Source organism: Nothobranchius furzeri, chromosome 19, assembly GCF_043380555.1.
Source record: "Nothobranchius furzeri strain GRZ-AD chromosome 19, NfurGRZ-RIMD1, whole genome shotgun sequence".
In the NCBI taxonomy this organism is placed as follows: Eukaryota; Metazoa; Chordata; class Actinopteri; order Cyprinodontiformes; family Nothobranchiidae; genus Nothobranchius; species Nothobranchius furzeri.
In genome coordinates, this window is record NC_091759.1 from 22,197,100 (window position 1) to 22,218,792 (window position 21,693).

Genomic DNA, 21,693 nt, shown 5'->3' on the forward strand with positions numbered 1-21,693 from the left:
GCAGACGCATTCACTGAACTAAAAGCGTTTATTTTGAAAGTGTTAAACCGGAAGTGCAGACGCATTCACTGAACTAAAAGCATTTATTTTGAAAGTGTTAAACCGGAACAGCATTTAGAATAAGCATGGCGGTCCCTGTAAACAACAGCTCCGGTTGTTGGAAAGTTCCTGACGTTCACAAACATCACGAACAGCAGAAAGTTTGCATTTCTCGACCAAAGTATCGAGAAGGAAGAAGAGCTAAAGCGGTTAAGGTGAGACAATCTTAGAAGTTATTAATTTCAGCTAAAATGTTCATAAATTCTGTAAAGAAGACACACAAGATTTGCTTTAGCTTAATTGGTAACATCATTCTAATACTGCACTGAACGCAGGAAATGTAACTTTAGTCTTGTGAATTTCCAGGTGTACACCATTAACCTAGAGTCCCGTTTCCTGATGGTACTGGGAGTCCCAGCTATCGGTGTGATGACGGAGCTGGTCCAGCTGTGTGCCCTGTATGGTGTTGTGGAGGAGTACAGACCTCTGGACGAGTATCCGGCTGAGGAGTTTACAGAAGTCTACCTCATCAAGTTCCAGAAGCTAACCAGCGCCAGGTACGATTTATTCGCTCCTCATACTTTACTGGAAATACCTGCTTAATCGTTATCGAATGTTTCTGTTTCAGAGCAGCCAAACGCAACATGGATGAGAAAAGCTTCTACGGCGGTGTGCTGCATGTGTGTTACGTCCCAGAGTATGAGACTGTAGAAGACACCAGGCTAAAGCTACAGGACCGGAGGGGTTATGTTATGAGAGCAGCTCGGAGCAGAGGTATCGTTTAACATCATGTTTGATTTAGTTCTGACCTTTAAATGTTGCTTTTCAATGCTTTAAAACAAATCTTCTCTTACAAAGCAAAAGCGGCGCACAGCGAAGGCTCCGCATCATCGACGACTGCATCAGACATAAACGTCAGACACGATCAAACCTCTAAAAAAGAATGTGCAGAGGATGCTTCAAACCACAGCCAACATGCAGAATTCCCTCCTCTCCCATTACCTCCATGGGAGCAGCATCCCTTTGGACATAACAGTCCACATGGGATCAGCGCACAGGAGGACAAAATGGGAACTTTACATGATGCCATCATAAACTTGAAACAGCCCCAAGTGGAAAAGTTAAGCGTTAACCAAGCCTCAGAGAGAGACCACGACACAGAACACAGACTGACCTCAGATCAGGCTTCAGCATTCAGGTTTCTCCCAAGGTCCTCGCACTTGGAGATCAGGAAACGCAGAATGGAAGAGGCTCCCGAGCAGTCGGCAAGTGTTTCTGGAGGAACCGAGACCCTGATTGGACCGAAATTACCAGAACCACCTAAACTGGACATGAATGATGACTCGTTGAACACAACTGCCAGCCTGATCAGGAACACAATGAAACAGGTCATTGTTGATTCAGTACTTTAATAATTTCATAAAAAGTAAATCAGCCTTAATGAAGGATTAAAACATGTGAATCTTTTTTTTTTTTTTTTCAGGTGGGATCTGCTCCGGGTTTCAAAGCTGTTGAGAAAAAGACAAAACCACGTCGTCGGATATGATCTGGACAGGTGTCTAGATGGGAGTCTTGGAAGAAAACCGACGCTCCCACTGCTTCGGAAAACTGTTTATCTCATCGGCTGTTGTATGCTATGATACCAACCTGTATAAAAAAGGTTAAAAAAAACAGCTATTATGTAAAGAGTGCACAAATTTACATTTAGAAAGCTAAAGAAATACTAATACTGTGTTTCCTATGTGCATGTTGCCGTGGCGCGCCACTACGGAAAAATAAAAGCTGCCACACCTTCAGAAGTAAACAAAAAAAAAACTTCAAACAACGTACCTTCAGAAACATTTTTTTTGGATATACATTAAAACAATAACGAGACATATATAGTCTATATTTGTGCATGTGTACTAACCATAGTCACAGTTTAAAATAAATTTTATTGCAACAAAACTTTAAACTGCAGTTCAAAAAGATCTACCGACCGCTAAATTAGCGAGGGCGCACCGGTGTGGTGAAGTCACCTGAGGACAAAACAGGTGATGCGCTTCGCTCCGCAGCAGCAAAACGCATCGGGCACAAATAAAAGACAGGAAGCATAAAAAGGACACGAGTCGACATAAACAATCGTGTGTTATACGTGGAGACACTGAGAATGTTACTGTCGCCATGCTCAGGACACCGCTCTGGTGCGCGCCAACCATCAGGAGGTGAGCGAAGGAGAGACAAGTGGAGAGGCAGAACAAGGACCAGCATGCATAAGTGAGCATGATGAGGGAGAGAGCAGCAGGGAAGCGGTAAGAGGGAAGAAAAAAGTCAGCACAGAGAATCTGGCTGGGACCCAAAATGGACAGAAATCAAGTTCCGCCCATGGCTGTAATCAAGGTGGGAATCAAGCAATACAAATTATTTCAAGGTAAATATATTTTTACATTTTTTTTATTTAATTGTAATTAAACAATAAGCTGATTTACACACCTGCGATGGACTGGCTCTCTGTTCAGGGTGGCACCAGCCCCCAACCCCCCACCCCCGCGACCCTACATGGACAAAGCGGGTTCAGACAATGGATGGATGGATGTTTTACACACACCTGCAGGAATGTTCATCGAAAAGCATACTGCTCGTGTCTCAGAGCGACCGTCTCCGCACGTCTCTCCACCACGGTTTATCAAAATCGTAGAGGAAACCCTGAGCATGTTATTTTATCTCACACTGTCAATATTTTAACTGCTAAAACTTTCTGCATATTAGGAAAATCTTGAAATCCTTCACATGGGTGCAAATTTACCACCAAACAAATAAAATGGTCACAAAAACATTAGAACAGTACTAATTAAAGAAAAATAACAGCCCAAAATAGACTTTTACAAAAACAACAATTATATTATCATCAATATATATGTGTATGTGTATAAATATATAATACATATGTGTATGTATGTATATATATATATATTTTTTTTTTCGTGTCCTGTCGGTCTGTGAAGCAAGCAGAATTAATGTCTGAATGCTGGTGACAAGACTTACAGATTTACTGTCAGGTGGAGCATCAAAGCGTCTGCTTTTAATGTCACGCCTGATACTTAAAACTTTATTGTTATTGTTTTTGAATGTGTTTTATTTGCGACCAGACACGGTGACAGAGGTGAAAGAGAAAGGAAGACACGGGGGGGGGGGGGGGGGGGGGTCCACAATAATGAACAAGTCTGCTTCTAGACATGCAGAAAGAGAAGAAAAAAATAACAAACAAAAAATGGGACACAACAATACAACAAGATCAAGCTATCACTGCATCAACTTGATGAAGAGATATAAAATCAACATTGTTTAACTGAACAATCACAATAATAAATCACAGTGCATTTAGTGGCAACCACAGCCTTAAGACATGTGTTGAACGTGCCCAAGTCCATACTTATGTGAGCACCATGTGAGCACCTGTGTGTGTACACGCGCTTGTTTATGTAAGGTTTCTCTATAGGAGCGTCCAATAGAGAGTGTGAGGGGCCGCAGATCTGCCCCCTAAAGATGTGCAGGAGACGGAGGGAGCTCCAAATCCCAGAGATCCAGGAGCTGCCCCAGAGCACAGGAACTCCAGGGAGACTGCGACCAGAAACGCCCCCGCTCCCCTCGAGAGGTGCAGAGGATCGCCCCGGGGGGCCACAACCAGCAGCCGGCAGAGTCTCGGGAGATATCAGAGGCAAGCCCACAGGCCCGCCCGCCCGCAGCCTCCCACCCCCTAGCCGTCCGAGCCCGGGACCCAGGGGCGACCACCCCCGCCGGGGACACAGCAGAGCCCAGGGACCCAGACCCCACCAGGCAGCCACCGAGATTGGTCAGGCAGATGCCAATAATCTTAAACTCCCTGACCCGGGAGCCACGACCCAGGCAGACCAAGGCACCACACTCCACACCAGGTGTGGCAGGGGGAGGGGAGACGAAGATCTATCATCAAAAGAAGTCCCAGGAGAAGAGAGGAGTCAAAGGCCCCACCTGACATATACAGTCATACACAAACACAGTCACACACTCCCTCCCTCAGGCTCACACATGCACATATAACCTAAGACTTACAAAAATGCACGCCGGACACCCACTCATGCTCCCCATACACACCCTATTCACTCTAGTCCCGGTACTGCTGCACATGGGGTACAACCATTACCGGTTCCCAGAGTTTGACCCTTTCTGCTGGGGTGCTGATGAGCAGGCTCCCCCGCCCAACGCTGAGCACAGCAACCCACCAACCCAGACTCCAACCGGACAGCCAGATCTCCCTCCTAGCCTGAGTGTTGATGAGGTGTATTCAATGGCTGTGGTGAGCGGGCAGTGCGGGCATCATCTGGCCTATGCCAGCTGATGCCACCACTCCACCCTACTTGCACCCACAGCCCTCGGTGTCTAAGTGCAGTTTAAAATTGGAAGTGGGCACCGGCACTCGGGATGAGGCTGAGAAATCCCCCTGCCAAATGCTGTTGAATGTGCTCACTCCCAAGGCCCTAAGTGTGTGTGTGCGTGGAATGTCGTTGGTGGAAGTGTTTAAGGTGCAGATAAAATTGGGGGGCAGGTTGCCACAGGAATGCGGAAATGGGGTCAATACCCGCACTCCCTGACTTGTCCACCCCCCAATGTCCTATGTGCATGTTTGTGTGATGATGTGAGGGAGCAGGAGGAGAGAAATGTGTGGGGATGGGGAGGAATAGCTGGTTGGACTTAGCCCTCCAGGGAACCAGCTCCCCCACTGGCCCCAATAGGCACATCTGTTGTCAAAATGCCACCCAGAGCATGGAGACCCCAGCCTATCCTGCCAGGGCCCAAAGCAGCAGCATTACTGAGCCTCACGGAGTCTGAGGGCACCAACCCAGCCCCACCCCAGCAGAATATCTACGCCCATCCCTGCATTTGCACAACCTCCGGACTATAAAAGACATGGGTCATACAGGTAAGGTTGGGTCCTCCGCCTCCCCTGTGATGGGACAGCAGAGGAGCCAAGGTCTACCCGAGGCCCCTGAACCCAAGTCAGGCACTGCTGCATGTTCCTGCCTTCTTCCCGGCAGCATACATGTCAGGACCTGACCCCCAAGGTCCCGCCCAGATCCCCACACGGGGCCGGCCACCTCCAGGCCCCAACCCAGACCCGCCCAGGGGCAATGCAGCCACCGGGCAGTGACCCATGGCCACCGCCAAGACCTCCATGGGGCCCCACTCACAACCACCAGTAGTCCACCCCCCGAGGCAACCCAAGCACCTCCAGAGGGGGGCAACGGCCCCCCAGTCCCAGACACCCCCAGTGAACCCACCTCCAGGGAACATCCAGATACTCCAAACTCAGACCCTCCACCCCCTCACCCACATCATCCCGCAGGACAATATATATATATATATATATATATATATATATATATATATATATATATATATATATATATATATATATATATATACACACATACATGTGTGTGTGTATGTGTATATATATATATATATATCTGTATATGTAGACATATACAGATATACGCGTATATATATATATATATATATATATATATATATATATATATATATATATATATATATATATATATATATACACACAAATACATTTCAAAGTATGAAACATTTAATAGTTGAAGCTAAATCCAGGTTGATTCCTTCAGTTTATTTTTTAATATTTGCACCTTTTTTATTTAGCCATCATTCTTTAAAAGTTCCCCACTGAGAACAAATCCACCAGCTTTACCAGCTATGTCCAGCAGAGGAAGACAAACTAAAGGAAAATCCGTTCCGACCATTCTCCCTCTAATTCTTGAAACAATTAAAGACATTTCATTTCTGCTCCGACTCTCGTCTGATTTGTCATTTTCAGAAAATAATCAAGAACTAATTTCTACATTAGGTAGGAATACCCCACCACACACACACACACACACACACACACACACACACACACAATAAAAATTGAGACTAGATTAGAAAAAAACCCGCATTTGTTCCACAAAGTAATTTAAACTCAAACTAAAGACAGAAAAATATTTAAGCTGAGACTTGGAGGTTAATTTTTCCTCAATCGGAACCAGAGGCGGAGCTGGCCTAAATGGCGCCCTGTGCGAGATCCCCCTGTGACCCCCCCCCCCCCCCACACACACACACACACACAAGAAAAAACATTACACCTACAACTTTGTTTCAAATTGCGTGGAGTGTATTATATATAACAACGTTTGCTGACTGAATACAACATCCAGCTCCTGGCCACCTTCTCACCACTTGTCAAAGTTCTACTGAAATAGACACACTTAACACAACATGATGGCATCATCGACTTGTACAGTACAGATGTGCTGAAAGGCGAGAGTCTCAACTTTCAGCTAAAAAAAGAACGCTCTAGCTATTATAGTTTTTATTTTATGGCAGTTTTCAGTTTAAACAGGATCTTACTAGCAGGGCACCTCCAGCAGCCTGCTGCCGCTTCGTTTTTCATGGGGTAAATAATAGCTCATTTCCCGATTCCAAAAAGAAAGAATGGTCCTACCAGCTCGCCACTTCAATATGAAGAAGATCAGTTCAACATGGGGAAAAAAACCTGACCTGTAGGCCAGAGAAACGTTCATTAGCACATCAAGTTCGATTCAGTTTACCGGTAAACATATCACGAATGTACAACAGGTCAATTATTAATCATCTTGGCTACGTAGCTTAATCTATACATTCCAGTAGCGTTTGCTACAAACAAATACAAAAACAACAATAAAGGAAAGCAACTGTCTGACAGACAACATAGCCGAATTCAAGGCAACACATAACAATAATCATTCGATTGCTCTTGGTTTTAAGTTAAGCCCATTAAAGTGCTTAAGTAAATAAAAGTGTTTCAAAAACAGCGTTTTTGAACCGGAGTTCTGCTCGCGGTGGGAACTCCGCCGAACAAGGTCATTTTTTATAGCGAAAACGATCGACTGGTCACTGACAAGTAAAAGGGTGTTATTGGTAGATGTTAAGAACACTTACCGCTGAGGTAAAATGAAAGTATAAATGAATTGAGGGGAGAAAAACGCTTTGTTTTTAGCCCGGAAGTATTCCCCCACAGCCAGCTTTCATTGTTGCCGCGACGTGGAAGGAGCCAATCAGGAGAGGGACCTCACATCAGCTGACGTGGGTCATGTGACAGGGAGTAGTTGATATGGGTTACACTTTGTTGTGCTTTTATTACAGAAATAGTATTATTATCATCACTATTATTAAGAACATGCAATTTCTATGTTTTGTTTATGTATTGGTTGATGCTTAAAAAAAAAATTTTTTAGAAGAAAAAAAAAAAAGGGAAATTAAATGCCGCCCCCTGCAGACTGCCGCCCTGTTCGGCCGCACATATTGCACATATCAAGCTCTGCCACTGATCGGAACGAAAGCTTTCTAAGCTAGTTCGCCTTTCACCCTGTTACTAAAAATATGTCAGAATCTGCTGAGTCATGGTTCACTGAAGACCCTTAAAGGCTTTTGTGTTTGTTAACATAGAGTCATTCCAGCTGTTTTATGTTAAGTGTTTTGTTGGCGTTCACAAGAAAACCTGCAGAAGTCCCTGTTGTCTTTACACACCATCATCTCTGACACCTGAAGTCAGGTGAGAATTAGGGTTTCTACATTAAACCATCAGTTTCTAGAAACAGAACTGCTGATTTCCAGCCAATAAGCTTAAATCAAACTTCCAACTCCGTTCTGACGTGGCCAGGTTTCCATCAGCTGCTGTCTGCTTGGCTTTGCAGCCAAATCCTCCTTACGCTGCCCCGCATCACCTTCGCTTCATCTTTCTGTCTCTGACACTCCCCCGTCCCTCGTTTTAATCCTCCACTCCTTTTAGTCGGAGGGTTCCCTTTCCTGGAACTTAATCCAAACCAGGTTGGGGTTAAAGGTTAGCTCGTGGATTGTGTGAGCGAAAGGCTCGTCTGCAGGACCGAAAACTGCTAATCCAATAAATCCAGACTCTTTACTGTCTGAAGCCTAAGAGGGAAATCCTGACTCTAAAAGAGGAAAGTGATGAGAACAGGATGAGGTGCATCACTCAGGCTGGGTTTCACTGTTTGAACTCAAGGATGCCAAAAAGCTACAGGAACAAATTTATGAGCGAATGAAGATCAGTGATGAATCAAAGCGCTATTAGACTTGTTTATGTTGAAAATCCTCCAATTTCCTGCTTTAATTCTTCAAATTAAGGGAATTTTAAAAAATAGATTGTGAAAATATGACATTTAATTTTTAGTTTATGCTGAAGGTTTAAGATTTATTTTTGTCATCTGTCATCAAACAGTGAAGAACAAGAGTATTTGATCCCGCGTGCGCGTTTGTGGTGGTTGAATGGGCAGATTTGAATGAAACTCTTTATTGGATGTTTTACAGAAGAGCTGCAAAAAGAAAGAAAATAATGTTATTATTAATTTTTTTTTTCACTCAGTGGCCCAATCCTCTTCCGTATGACATCTAGGAATTTTTCATCCGATTCAAGATGGCCACCAAAGCAAATGCAAAACAACCAGAACTCCGTTTGGCAGAAATTGAGCTAAAATATCTGAAGACATCATTTCTCCACAGAGGAGGATCTGGGTAAAAAAAACTTTGGCTTGAGTTTCGGCAAGAGGCTAAACACTCGTGTTTATGGAGGATATTTGGACTTTCTGAGTTTTATTTTGAAACCTAAACATCAGCGAGGACGGTGCAACGATGTTCTAGCCTGAATGATGAAGCTCTGATAAACCAGATGAGAAAATCCAGTTCACCTTTACTTTTGCTCAGACCAACCAATCCGTCCAGATTATTGCTCTTCTTTAAGAAATTCCAGTCTCCACTGTGGATTAAAGGTGTGGTTTACCAGAGGTGTGGACTCGAGTCACATGACTTGGACTCGAGTCATTATTTTAATGACTTCTGACTTGACTTGACAAAATCTATAAAGACTTACGGCATGACTCAGACTTGAACGCCAGTGGCTTGCGACTTGAATCGACTTGCATCTGTTGACTTGATGATGACTTGAGCGTATTTTAGCACAAAAGTGGCCCGGCATGGACGAAAATCTTAAATAATTCTTGGTTCTGGGTTAGATCTTGTCTTGCTAAATGCAGCAGCACTTTGTTTGGAGTCAGTTTCAGTTTCTGCTTGTTTGAGCAAATAAATGAAGCTTTAAGAAGCTTTATTCCTGGAATGAATTTATTATCATTGTCATTCAATTGAAGTTGGACAGATGACTTGATTATGACTTGAAAATTCAAAGTTATGGACTTGGACTTGACTTGGACTTCCAATTCATGGACTTTGGGCTTGACTTGGACTTGGTTGTCTTTGACTTAGCCTTGACTCGAGACTTGACTGGAAAGACTTGTGACTTGCAAAGCAGTGACTTGGTCACACCTCTGTGGTTTACTGAAAAACATGTTTTATTGATTGTTTCTGATTATGATAGGTCACTCAGTTTTTCACAGGGTTTGAATTACTGGGGAGCTAAGGGGAGCCTGGAACCCCACCCCCACCGTGTCACTGGGCTCCCCGAGAAGCCTCTCTGTACTTCACACCTATCTCCTGCATTAGCTTCTGATAGAAAACAGACGGTGAAACTCTAGGATTAGAAAATCCTGACAGATCTACGTCACAGCGTCACTTAACATTCATGGACTCACCCATCTGGACTCACGACTGGGAAGGCTGTTGTTGGTTTAGCATCCAGGAAACAGCAGAGAACGTCTCAGCTAGTAGAAGCTAACGTTAGCATTAGCAGCTCCACCACACAGCGGAACTCCTCCGGGCTTGTGTTATTTCTGGAGATGAAACATCAACGTTGCAGAGCAAACAGAGTCAGCGGCAGAGTCGTGTTGCTGTTAGCCAATCAGAGGAGAGATGTCGTCTGAAGCTCAGCCGTGACTCACTTCTAGTTCCTGAAACGGGTGCACCGGTGCTTCTTTTCCTCAGAGTATGACTTACAAAGTCCGACACCTCTGCAGATGTACAAATGAAACCAGTGAACCACACCCTTAATGTTGTGCATGTAAAACTTGTGGAAGAATCAAGAAAATTTTAGATTTTTTTGGAAAATTCAAACCAAATTAATCTCTTTTTTTTATCCTCCAGTTTGAGCTTTGTTGGATTTAGTTTCACAGCTCTGGAGACAATTTGTGCAACCTCACTGACCAGTGGCGTCTCATCCTGGTCCTCGAGCACCACTTCTGCTTCAACACAGCTGTTACGAATGACTGAGTGTGTAGAGGCTCGGTTAAAAGCTGCACTTCTGCTCTAAATCATCAACAACAAGGGTGAATGATGCAACCTGAAGAGAACACGAAAACATCTCATCTCCATTACACCTTCTGGCCGTTTAAGCTGCCAGGTAAATAGCATGAAGCCACGCCCCCAGAACCAATTACTTGATGAGAGCAGAACCCCAAACACCTGCGGATTAACCAACGCGACAAACATCCACTCTGACTCCGGCAGGATCAGCGAGCTTCTGCAGACCTCATTAAATCAGCTGATGGAGGACGGAAACATCTCCAACAGGAGGAAGATTGTCAAATGTGTTGTTAAAAAGCAAGTTTTGAGAAGAGAAAAGGAAGAAAATGTTGGCACATAAGTGAATTTAAGCAGAAACGTTAATAAGAAAAGTATCCGAGGATGCAGCAGCTCAAGGGAACGAGGCACACGGGTCATATAAACTGGGAGGGGCAATCGCAGAAACCTAAGAAATAAACTAAATTAGCAACAGCAAAACTTTAGAAAATCTTTATTAGAGCTGAAAGAGAAGTGAATCAGGGTTTAACCTCATCCCAGGGTCAGGTGTGTCTTTATTCTCGTGTCGCCCTGCAGGCCGAGCGAAGCAGATGGAGGCTTCAGAGGACAACACTTAGTTAATTAAGTAGGTTTAATTCCGCCACCATCACTCACCAGATTTAAACCGTTAAACCCCCAGCTGACCAGTTCTGGTAACAGCGCTGCTTTATTTTTACTGCAGGTAAATCCCACGGAGTTACTCTGGCTTATTTTAAGCTGCAGGTCAAGACAGGATACGGTTGGTCAGACTTTCATCTAAAAATAGAAAAATGTTCAGGGGACAAAAAGGTTTCAATGTAGAAAGTAACTCATGATAATGAGAGCCAGTTCTGCGAAATTAAAGAAAATATGTGAAGCCAATTATAAATAAAGTATTGATCAAAAAAAGTTTGAAAAGCTTTTATTTTGAAAAATTAACGTTATCAGCCACATGTTGGAATAAATCACATTCTGATAATCAAGCCATCAAGGTTATAAACTGATGATAAACTATCGATTTTATTTAATTAAACAGAAATGGAAATGCGGCGATGGGAGACGACTCTCCCGTGCCCCGCCTCCAACATGCCTCCATCTAAAAGGCTAGGTTACCCAGAGTTATCTCTGTAGTTATGCTGCTATAGGCTTAGACTGCTGGAGGACACACCGACCACTTTCCACACTCGACTGCTTTCTTCTACAATCTGCTCTTTAACTGTATTATTTCCTGCTATTTCAGCTGTTAACTTTATTTTCTCTCTAAGTGTTTTTCTCCCCAGAAGAAGCTACAACGATGTTCTGCTGAGCTGTGGTGGCCTCATGGAGGGGGCCATCGTCTAGCACACTGCTACTAACCACTAAAACATTCTCCCTCTCCTGATTATAACTTTTTACTTTCCTTGACGTTGGATGTGCTACTACTAGTTTACCCGTTTAATTATAGATTCACTAGGATAAATACAATAAAGTTTATCTCTCGCCAAATAGAATATTTACTAAGACATCACAATATAACCATAGACACATTGTGTGTGTGTGTGTGTGTGTGTGTGTGTGTGTGTGTGTGTGTGTGTGTGTGTGTGTGTGTGTGTGTGTGTGTGTGTGTGTGTGTGTGTGTGTGTGTGTGTGTGTGTGTGTGTGTGTGTGTGTGTGCAGTGGCGGAGCTTGATATGTGCAGTATGTGCGGCCGAACAGGGCGGCAGTCTGCAGGGGGCGGCATTTAATTTCCTTTTTTTTTTTCTTCTAAAAAAATTGTTTTAAGCATCAACCAATACATAAACAAAACATAGAAATTGCATGTTCTTAATAATAGTGATGATAATAATACTATTTCTGTAATAAAAGCACAACAAAGTGTAACCCATATCAACTACTCCCTGTCACATGACCCACGTCAGCTGATGTGAGGTCCCTCTCCTGATTGGCTCCTTCCACGTCGCGGCAACAATGAAAGCTGGCTGTGGGGGAATACTTCCGGGCTAAAAACAAAGCGTTTTTCTCCCCTCAATTCATTTATACTTTCATTTTACCTCAGCGGTAAGTGTTCTTAACATCTACCAATAACACCCTTTTACTTGTCAGTGACCAGTCGATCGTTTTCGCTATAAAAAATGACCTTGTTCGGCGGAGTTCCCACCGCGAGCAGAACTCCGGTTCAAAAACGCTGTTTTTGAAACACTTTTATTTACTTAAGCACTTTAATGGGCTTAACTTAAAACCAAGAGCAATCGAATGATTATTGTTATGTGTTGCCTTGAATTCGGCTATGTTGTCTGTCAGACAGTTGCTTTCCTTTATTGTTGTTTTTGTATTTGTTTGTAGCAAACGCTACTGGAATGTATAGATTAAGCTACGTAGCCAAGATGATTAATAATTGACCTGTTGTACATTCGTGATATGTTTACCGGTAAACTGAATCGAACTTGATGTGCTAATGAACGTTTCTCTGGCCTACAGGTCAGGTTTTTTTCCCCATGTTGAACTGATCTTCTTCATATTGAAGTGGCGAGCTGGTAGGACCATTCTTTCTTTTTGGAATCGGGCAATGAGCTATTATTTACCCCATGAAAAACGAAGCGGCAGCGGGCTGCTGGAGGTGCCCTGCTAGTAAGATCCCGTTTAAACTGAAAACTGCCATAAAATAAAAACTATAATAGCTAGAGCGTTCTTCTTTTAGCTGAAAGTTGAGACTCTCGCCTTTCAGCACATCTGTACTGTACAAGTCGATGATGCCATCATGTTGCGTTAAGTGTGTCTATTTCAGTAGAACTTTGACAAGTGGTGAGAAGGTGGCCAGGAGCTGGATGTTGTATTCAGCCAGCAAACGTTGTTATATATAATACACTCCACGCAATTTGAAACAAAGTTGTAGGTGTAATGTTTTTTCTTGTGTGTGTGTGTGTGTGGGGGGGGGGGGGTCACAGGGGGATCTCGCACAGGGCGCCATTTAGGCCAGCTCCGCCTCTGTGTGTGTGTGTCTGCTCTGTCTTCTCGATCCCCAGTGAGTCGTGGAGGATGGCTGCTTATACTGAGCCAGGATCCTCTGGAGGTTTCTTCCTGTTAAAAGGGAGTTTTCCTCTCCACTGTCGCTATATGCTTGTTTAGTATGAGGATTGCTGTGATGCAATTTGCTGGGTTCCTTATATAGGAAACATTGTTTCTGATTGGCTTCATGAACTGACGTGGATTGGAATGTTTGTTATGTGAAGTGCCTTGAGACGACTCTTGTCGTGATTTGGCGCTATATAAATAAAATTGAATTGAATGCGATCCTCTGATGGGAGATAAATGTGATTGTGAGGAAGCAGCAGCTCAGGAAGGTTAAAGTTCACCTTTTTGCTGCTGTGGCTCCGCCCCTATAGGTGGAGGGTTGGGTTGCACAGTTTAACTGACGTACCTCAGTGGATGGAGGCTGATTTTTGCCTGCTGCTGACAGATCAAGCATCACCGATTGTCCCTGCTCGTCCGTCAGGTAGGACACAAACCGAGGGCGAGACAGATTACAAGGGTCGTGTTTTCTCTGGTTGTTGATTCAAGTGCCTTCTTTAGTCTGACGATTAAGTGTGTTCATGTAGAAATTCTGTGAAAATCTGATTGTTTTGTGATGTCATGATGGAAACTTCACATTCGGCTTGGTGCTTTGAGCCATTTTGGGTCTTTTAATGTTTTGCATCATCAGTGGAGACAAACGTTTCTATGATTTTATTGCATCTTAAAAATCTTTTAGGTGGTCAGATGTTCAAACGCTTTTAAGGACATTTGACTGACTGGTGGCTGACCCTGCGTGATTTCTGCTGAGGTTTACAGATTTTAGTTTAACTTTAATCAGAATCAGACCAGAGAAATAATAATAATTGTTGGTTGAAGTTACTGCGCAAAAAGGAAAAATTTGAAAAGTGTGTTGAGTCTGCGTAGAAAATACCTCAGAAGTATGCATGATCATTTCTGTTTTGTTTCATATTTTTTACTTTTCCATATTTATGTGTCCCAGGTGTTCAAAAATCTGCAAAACTGAACCCCACACTCTGATATTGATAACTAAACCCAAGCGTGCCGGTGCTATGAAACAAAATGAACCACTAAATCACAAATATTGTGCGAAATTTTGCGCTGTTCTTCATTTTGTGTTAGAAAATGATGCACAAGTTCTCACTAGTTGGAGTAAAGCTGGAAAACCATTTCCTGTTGGCATGTGATGGAGCGAGTTCTCCACCCAGAACACGTTCTCCACTCAGAACCGTAGCCGTCAATCTCATTTAATCTGCTAACAGAACCAGACAAATCGGACTTCTACGTATTTATCTACAGTCCACTGCCTCCAAATCTCCTCCAGCAGTTGGTTGTTTCAACCTTTCTTACCTCAACCTGAGCACTTTATACTCCACGTTAATCCCAGTCATTTATCAATGTGGATTACAGTCCAAATAAGGGATTATACCTTCGCCTTCCTCTCCACAGTTAATTATTTCTTTGTTCTTTAGTAGCTGATTGTTCATTTTTAAGATCCTGACCCATTTGAGGAGCATCAAACTGTTGAGTAACTACCCTCCCTAATTTAGGAAAAGGTCACGTGGAACGTAATTTAATCCACTGTTCAGGATTATATCACATGAGGTTAGAAAGTATGCACTGAAAATAACAGTTAATTCTTTAACTGAATGTCTAATTTAATCCCACCTAACTGAAATTGAGATTCCTTACAAACAACAAAGAGAAACCAAAACCATCTGAGACCGCGCCATGACTCATCGATAAACAAGCCATCGGGATTCGACCCAAGTTAAAAGACGTCCTTGACACCTCTTATCGGTTTTACCCATGATTGATTGGATTAATGAGCTCATCAGGTGCCTTTTGCTCTTTTCACAGCATTTGTCTCCACCGGCTGAACTACAGGCCAGGAGCCGCATCAAGAGGAACATTTTCTTCTGTTTAGCACTTTTACCAAAAAGAGTAGGCGAACCCATCGGCTGAGGTTGGTTACAGTCGCGTCAGAGTAGCCAAAGATAGCAAATTTGCATCTTAAAACAGCTTTCAAAGACAGCCAGTTATGGGTAACAGCAAGAGTGGAGCGGTGTCCAAGGAGATCCTGGATGACCTGAAACTCAACACCAAATTCACAGAGACGGAGATAGTCCAGTGGTATGAAAACTTCAAGAAGCAGTGTCCAACAGGGCGCATTTCCAAGGATGAGTTTCAGAACATCTACAAAAAGTTCTTTCCAGATAGCGACGCCAACACTTACGCCCAACACGTCTTCCGTTCCTTTGACACGAACGACGATGGCACGCTGGACTTCAAGGAGTACATCATTGCTCTCCACATGACGTCAACGGGGAAGACCACCAGCAAACTGGAATGGGCATTCTCTCTGTTTGACGTGGACAAAAACGGATACATCACCAAGTCAGAGGTCACAGAAATCTGCTCGGTGAGTTTTTGGGGAAGTGGTGGTGGTGTGTGTTGGGTGTTTGGAGTTCAGGAAGTTTATCTTGAGAAATTAGAGCAACAAACAAGAAGCACAAACTTAAATATAACGAAAAGTATCATCTGCAAAGAGTTTAACATTAGATGATCTCATTCCCACCTATCCCTTTTTCTGGACCTATTATTGGAGATTATCCCCACGTCAATGGGAAGGGGCATGGTCCAGTCTAAACTGATCACCAGACCATCACAGGTCCAAAAGACACACTAGTGCTCATACACACACACACACACACACTGGTCAGATTAGATTCACCAATTAAACCAACATCCATGGTGTTGGAATGTGGAAGGGAACCCAGATGCTGTTGTTTGCCCTCACCCTACTCGAACATCACCATGCTGGCATGGAGCAAAGACAGATCTATTTATCCTCCACTATTATATTCATATTTTAATAAACTGAAACAAGAGAAGTAAAACACATTTTGGTGAAAATTTGCTGATTAATGGCTCTTTGGTTTTACCAAGAAGGAAGATTGTAATCCATCATTTGGTTCTTTTTGTCACACGGTGTAATAAAGATTTGTTTTAACACTGTTGCCTTCCTCAGAGCAACGCCGATGTTGACCTAAACATCCACTGATGGTCTTGATCAGGTTGCATGGGGCTGGTTACCTCCAGGTGGTCTTTGGGCGTTTGGTTACGCTGATACGGGAGTACCATAGGAAACCCCTGCATGAACAAGGAGACCTTTCTACACAAACCCCCCCCCCCCCAACCGTAGTAACGACCCTGTTGGAGGGCAACAGTTCTGGCCAAAATAGTGGTCATATGTAGACAAATCAGTAAACCGTAGATTTCTCTGAGGAAATGGGCTGTATTTATCAAGTTGTCCCAGTTGGCCGCTGAACCGCTGCTGCTTCCAGATCCCTCATGGGAAAGAGATGGATCTGCACCCACATACAGTATGCTTCTCAAAGATCCTTGCATATACGTTGCAAAAGTGACCAATTACAGAAGGTTAAATCATACAGAGCGTTTGTAAGTTGTTCATGGAAATCCACTGTACCATCACTCCATCTATTAATAGATACTAGTGGCTATAAAAGCTGCAGTTAAATGGTTTGGAAATGGGTTTGAATCTATTTTGTCTGCTTTAATCCTAGATAAACTATTTTATAGTGAGTCCTGGTCATGACCATGGACCAACATTTAGACAAAGCAGGCCCAAACAGATTAGTGGCTTGTTTTTGCAGGGCACTGACCTATTACTAAACCTGTTAATGGTGTTTTGTAATAACCTGTAGGCACATGTTTATAGACTGTTATGTTACAGGTTACCTAACATGGATAAGGACTTGGAATTAAATCCAAATTACATTTAAGAAAGTCATTTCAGCTGAGTCCGAGTTTCTTCAAGTAAAGACACATTTTCATCGAATTTTCTCCTTTTACATTTTTATTTCTGCTCACAGGTCTGATGCCACATTTAGATGGAAAGGCCACGGTCTTATCCTTGTTAGGTAATATATTTACAGGATTAGACTTTTATTTACGCTGATAAACAGTTTAGGCTTAGGTCTGAGCTGCAGAGAAAGCCGACGCCGTGGGAGGAGAGGATTCACGGACGTGAGGAACTGTTTTGAACGACGAGTGAAGTTTGAATGCTTGCTTCACATCTTACGGAAACACAAAGGTTCCTAAATAATCTACTGCAGTGGCTCCCAACTCTATCCTCTCAGGAAGCCCTTGCCTGTGTCCACAATCCCAACTCCAAATCCACGTACTCACAGTAAAAAATGACGACAATATAAGATGATGTCAGGAGAAGTGATGCAATATAATACAAAACATAAAAATACATAAACCCTCCAGCAAAATACGACGCAGTTATCGTCGTCGTCTTCCTCCGCTTATCCGGGTCCGGGTGGCGGGGGAAGCATCCCAACTGGGGAGCTCCAGACCGTCCTCTCCCCGGCCTTGTCCACCAGCTCCTCCGGCAGGACCCCAAGGCGTTCCCGGACCAGATCGGAGATGTAACCTCTCCAACGTGTCCTGGGTCGACCCGGGGGCCTCCTGCCGGCAGGACATGCCCGAAACACCTCCCCGGGGAGGCGTCCAGGAGGCATCCTGACCAGATGCCCAAACCACCTCAACTGGCTCCTTTCGATCCGGAGGAGCAGCGGTTCTACTCCGAGTCCCTCCCGAATGTCCGAGCTCCTCACCCTATCTCTAAGGCTGAGCCCGGCCACCCTACGGAGGAAACTCATTTTGGCCGCTTGTATTCGCGATCTCGTTCTTTCGGTCATTACCCAAAGCTCATGACCATAGGTGAGGATTGGGACGTAGATCGACCGGTAAATCGAGAGCCTGGCTTTCTGGCTCAGCTCCCTCTTCACCACGACAGATTGGCTCAGCGTCCGCATCACTGCAGACGCCGAGCCGATCCGCCTGTCGATCTCCCGATCCCTCCTACCCTCACTCGTGAACAAGACCCCGAGATACTTAAACTCCTCCACTTGAGGTAGGACCTCTCTCCCGACCCGGAGTTGGCAAGCCACCCTCTCCCGGTCGAGAATGCAATTATAAGGTTCAATGTGATTATATAAGGCAGAACATACCACACACATATATATGGAATGGGATATGCTATATGAAACAATTCTGTCTGATTTAATGCAACATATGAGGCAGAATACAGTAAAACATAACATGCAACAAAACGAAAGATTAGGAGAATTTCATGCGATACTATCTGATCAATACAACAATAAAATGCAGTAATTAAAGCAAGTATTGCTTTACCTACATTACTTTTCTGTTTCTGACGAGGATTCTCAGTGCTGTTGTTAGAAAATTTAATATTTTAGGAGATTTCAAAGATAGATTTCAAAAGTCAGACACGTGAAAAAGAGGTCACCACCCAGGACTAATCCAAACCGCAACTCTCTGATGAGTTTGAATATCTGTCCTCTTCATGCAATCACTTTTATGGCAACCAGATTTTCGTTTAAAAGACTGGAGCTAAAATAATCTCAGAACAAAGCCGGAGGTGGCGGACAAGCTGATGAATCAGTCCTTGTTTACCATGCCTGTGTTTGTGTAGGGCCTTCCAGGGTTAGGAGGAGATTAAATGTGTTTTATTTGATTTTATTGCATCTTAAGAATCCTCTAGGTGTGCTACAGCCCCCCCCACCCCCACCCCCCCCAAGGTGCTTCACAACACAATCAGTCCTTCACTCATGCACACACACACATTCTCACGCTGGTGGTGATGAGCCACACATCTACCCTGGGCGTTCTGACCGAAGCGAGGCTGCCAATCACTGGCGCCACCAGTGGAGGTGTGGGTTAAGTGTCTTGCCCAAGGACACATCAGCAGCATTCTATGCTAGGAGCTGGGATCAAGCCCACAACCCTCCGATTACTGGACAACCCGCCCTACCTCCAGAGCTGCTGTTGCCCGGCAGACTGCTTCTTCTTGCCCATAGTGCTGTAAATCAGTCCGATTCAGATGTTTGGTTCAAACCTGGACATTAAATTATGAAGATCAATGACAGCCAAGAAGAAATGAAAATAGTCTGTTTGACCAAATTTTTTTGTTTTTTGTATTTTTTGTTTGTTTTTTTGCCTCCAACAGTCAATTTTTAAGCTGATTCCAAAAGATGAAGTGCCGGATCTACCCGACGATGAAAACACACCTGAGAAGAGGGCCGACAAACTCTGGAAGGCCTTCAATAAGGAAGAAAATGGTGAGATGATGGAAAGTTTTCATTGTTTTGTTATCTAAAGTCATTCCGCAGCTATTATGGGAGGGTCTCGACTAGAGCTGATTTGGGCTGACCAATCAGAGCGGAGCATGTGTCTCAGGGGTGGGGCTTAGTCTCGCTTGGTTTATTCCCCTCTGACTCTGCAAAAACTTCAAACAAATCCATAAACAAGAATTTTATTTAGTTTTTAATGTTTTGTTTTTCACTCAGAGCGAGTTGCAGAAGGAGAGTTCATCCAGGGACTGTTGGATAACGATGACGCTCTTCGTTTGATCCAGTATGAACCTTCAAAGTAACGTTCCTCTGTGAGCGCTCCCTCGCCGCCAGGCTCGGTCTCTCTGTAAACGCAGCACCCGACAGCCTCCTGAACACACCTGAGGTGTGTTGATCGTGTCCTCGTCCCAGAACTTCTTCTCCTGCTTGGTTTTGTAACGTGTGACTCGTGTGCTGTCTGAATAGCCGTTAGCTTTAAACAGAACATGTAGAAAAAGTGGAAAACAGATGATCACATGAAAGATGCATTCATCGTTATCACCATAGCAACCATTTACAAATGTGAAGGTTTGCAGCAAATCACCACATAAAGATGAAAATATCTCGTTTTTACAAAGTCTGCAGCCAAAAGCACGCCGTCACAGTTGGTATTTCATTTAAAATCTTAGAAAAGATCAGTTTTTTTTTCCATATGATAATCTGTCCTGTGCATTGGTTTGATTATTGTCCCGTAATCCCAAAATTCCAAGGTGGAATATCTGTGCATGTTTGATGTTATACTGAGAATTGGAAAAGTAGTGCTGGTCCTGGATTCTCCTTTGTTATAAATCCACCAAATGAGAACAATAAAGCTCTAACTAAAACATGGATGTCAGCGTGAGATTTAGTCTGTTTGTGGTTAATGATGAATGAGTTTGTCTCAGACATCACTTCCCAAAGGGACACTGTGGCGCCCAGATCCGGGCGGGATGGATCATCACTACGGCGAGTTTTGGGTTTCCGTAGAATCTCCTCCCACTAGCCAACCTAAGGGTAAACGGCCTGTGTTTGTATGGCGCCTTCTCAAAATGAAGTTCATTATTTTATCTTAATGTATCGAAAAACAAAAATTGCTTTTTGTTTTTGTTTTTGTGCTCGAGGAACGCAAACAGTCACTGACACCTGGGACATGAAACTCCAAAGGCCCCCGATTGGGAGGCGCCAGGGCCCAAAGAAAAAAGGCCTCGGGCCTAAAGGGTTAACGGCGGATTGCATAAACAAACCGTGACCTGAAGTCTCGAGGGATCTCGCGAGTCCAGTGAAGAGCACAACGAGGAAGCCGTGCCGCATGCCGAGACTCTCCCGGTGTGAAAAGGGCCGCTTTGAAGTTTGAGAGTAAACCGCTCCGCTGCCGTTTCGTGGTGCTGAAGCTTCCGAAGGCAAATTAGGAAATGGAGAGATTTGGTTTTTGGCTCGTCTTCTTCCTTCACTCCATCCTGCCATTAAAACACCAAATACCTCAAAAATAATAAATCACCTACATTTCTATAGCGTCTTTCAGAGTCAGAGGACTCCAAATCGCTTTACACTGCAGCGAAGGAGAAGACTGAACTCTGAACTCTTCTTAAGGCGGCTCTGCAGCGGGAGTCCGGTCCTTCTCTAGGAGACGGGTCCAGAGCCAAAGCAGTGTGAGGAAATAAGCCCAATTATATCTAGCTGGAGTCGCTGAACCTCACACGCAACCTCCCACTCCTTCCCCACCAGCAAGGTGACATTCAGCCTACCTAAAGCCGGTTAATGACGCTGGGGATCAGCACGCCACTGCCCATGACCTCCTCTGCCACCAGGCTTTTGTCGCTGCCCCGGCATTGATTTCTGCCTCAAAACGTGATGAGAGGAAGTTTCTGTAGCAATGGAGCTAAGGTTCAACCACCACTGCAACCAGGACGGTGCCCCGATGGGCGACGGCCCTAACCGGCCCTCTTCATCACAATAATGTGACGCTAAATGATGCCTTAACTGTCTTTTTATCCAACCTCTTAGTAATCACTAACCTCATGGTTCTGGTCAGTGACTCCGCTTATCCCCACCTCACTGCCTGAATTAAGTCACCCCCTCCCTCTTCTCTGACCGGGGCAGATTACTGACATAATCTGTAGTCCAGCATCTGAAAACATCTGTCTACAAGCCAAAC

At 44.0% G+C, this 21,693-nt stretch overlaps 2 protein-coding genes across 6 annotated transcripts; both read left to right on the top strand.

Annotated features, from left to right (window-relative positions):
* Positions 1-110: 110 nt before the first annotated feature.
* Positions 111-2,508, top strand: rbm48 (RNA binding motif protein 48). The gene is made up of 5 exons (XM_015973996.3): positions 111-254; positions 406-596; positions 668-813; positions 898-1,427; positions 1,523-2,508. The coding sequence occupies exons 1-5, from the start codon at positions 126-128 to the stop codon at positions 1,583-1,585; spliced, it is 1,059 nt and encodes a 352-aa protein (XP_015829482.3). The 5' UTR covers positions 111-125; the 3' UTR covers positions 1,586-2,508.
* A 9,605-nt stretch (positions 2,509-12,113) lies between these two features.
* Positions 12,114-20,387, top strand: LOC107394842 (recoverin). 5 transcript variants are annotated; one of them, XM_070547565.1, is made up of 6 exons: positions 12,114-12,363; positions 12,784-12,933; positions 13,689-13,798; positions 15,196-15,757; positions 19,397-19,508; positions 19,737-20,387. In XM_070547565.1, the coding sequence occupies exons 4-6, from the start codon at positions 15,377-15,379 to the stop codon at positions 19,820-19,822; spliced, it is 579 nt and encodes a 192-aa protein (XP_070403666.1). In that variant the 5' UTR covers positions 12,114-12,363; positions 12,784-12,933; positions 13,689-13,798; positions 15,196-15,376; the 3' UTR covers positions 19,823-20,387. The 5 variants fall into 5 exon arrangements, with proteins under 5 accessions (XP_070403666.1, XP_070403668.1, XP_070403669.1 ...); XM_070547567.1 differs by lacking the exon at positions 13,689-13,798 and having other exon boundaries at positions 12,784-12,839; XM_070547566.1 differs by lacking the exon at positions 12,114-12,363 and having other exon boundaries at positions 12,370-12,933.
* Positions 20,388-21,693: the final 1,306 nt, after the last annotated feature.

Bases quoted from the DNA above. Each gene is read 5' to 3' on its own strand.
- LOC107394842 (XM_070547565.1), top strand. From the start codon at position 15,377: ATGGGTAACAGCAAGAGTGGAGCGGTGTCCAAGGAGATCCTGGATGAC. The intron at 15,758-19,396 runs GTGAGTTTTTGG...TGCCTCCAACAG, and splicing joins AGGTCACAGAAATCTGCTCG to TCAATTTTTAAGCTGATTCC. The intron at 19,509-19,736 runs GTGAGATGATGG...TTTTTCACTCAG, and splicing joins CTTCAATAAGGAAGAAAATG to AGCGAGTTGCAGAAGGAGAG.
- rbm48 (XM_015973996.3), top strand. From the start codon at position 126: ATGGCGGTCCCTGTAAACAACAGCTCCGGTTGTTGGAAAGTTCCTGAC. The intron at 814-897 runs GTATCGTTTAAC...TCTCTTACAAAG, and splicing joins GAGAGCAGCTCGGAGCAGAG to CAAAAGCGGCGCACAGCGAA. The intron at 1,428-1,522 runs GTCATTGTTGAT...TTTTTTTTTCAG, and splicing joins TCAGGAACACAATGAAACAG to GTGGGATCTGCTCCGGGTTT.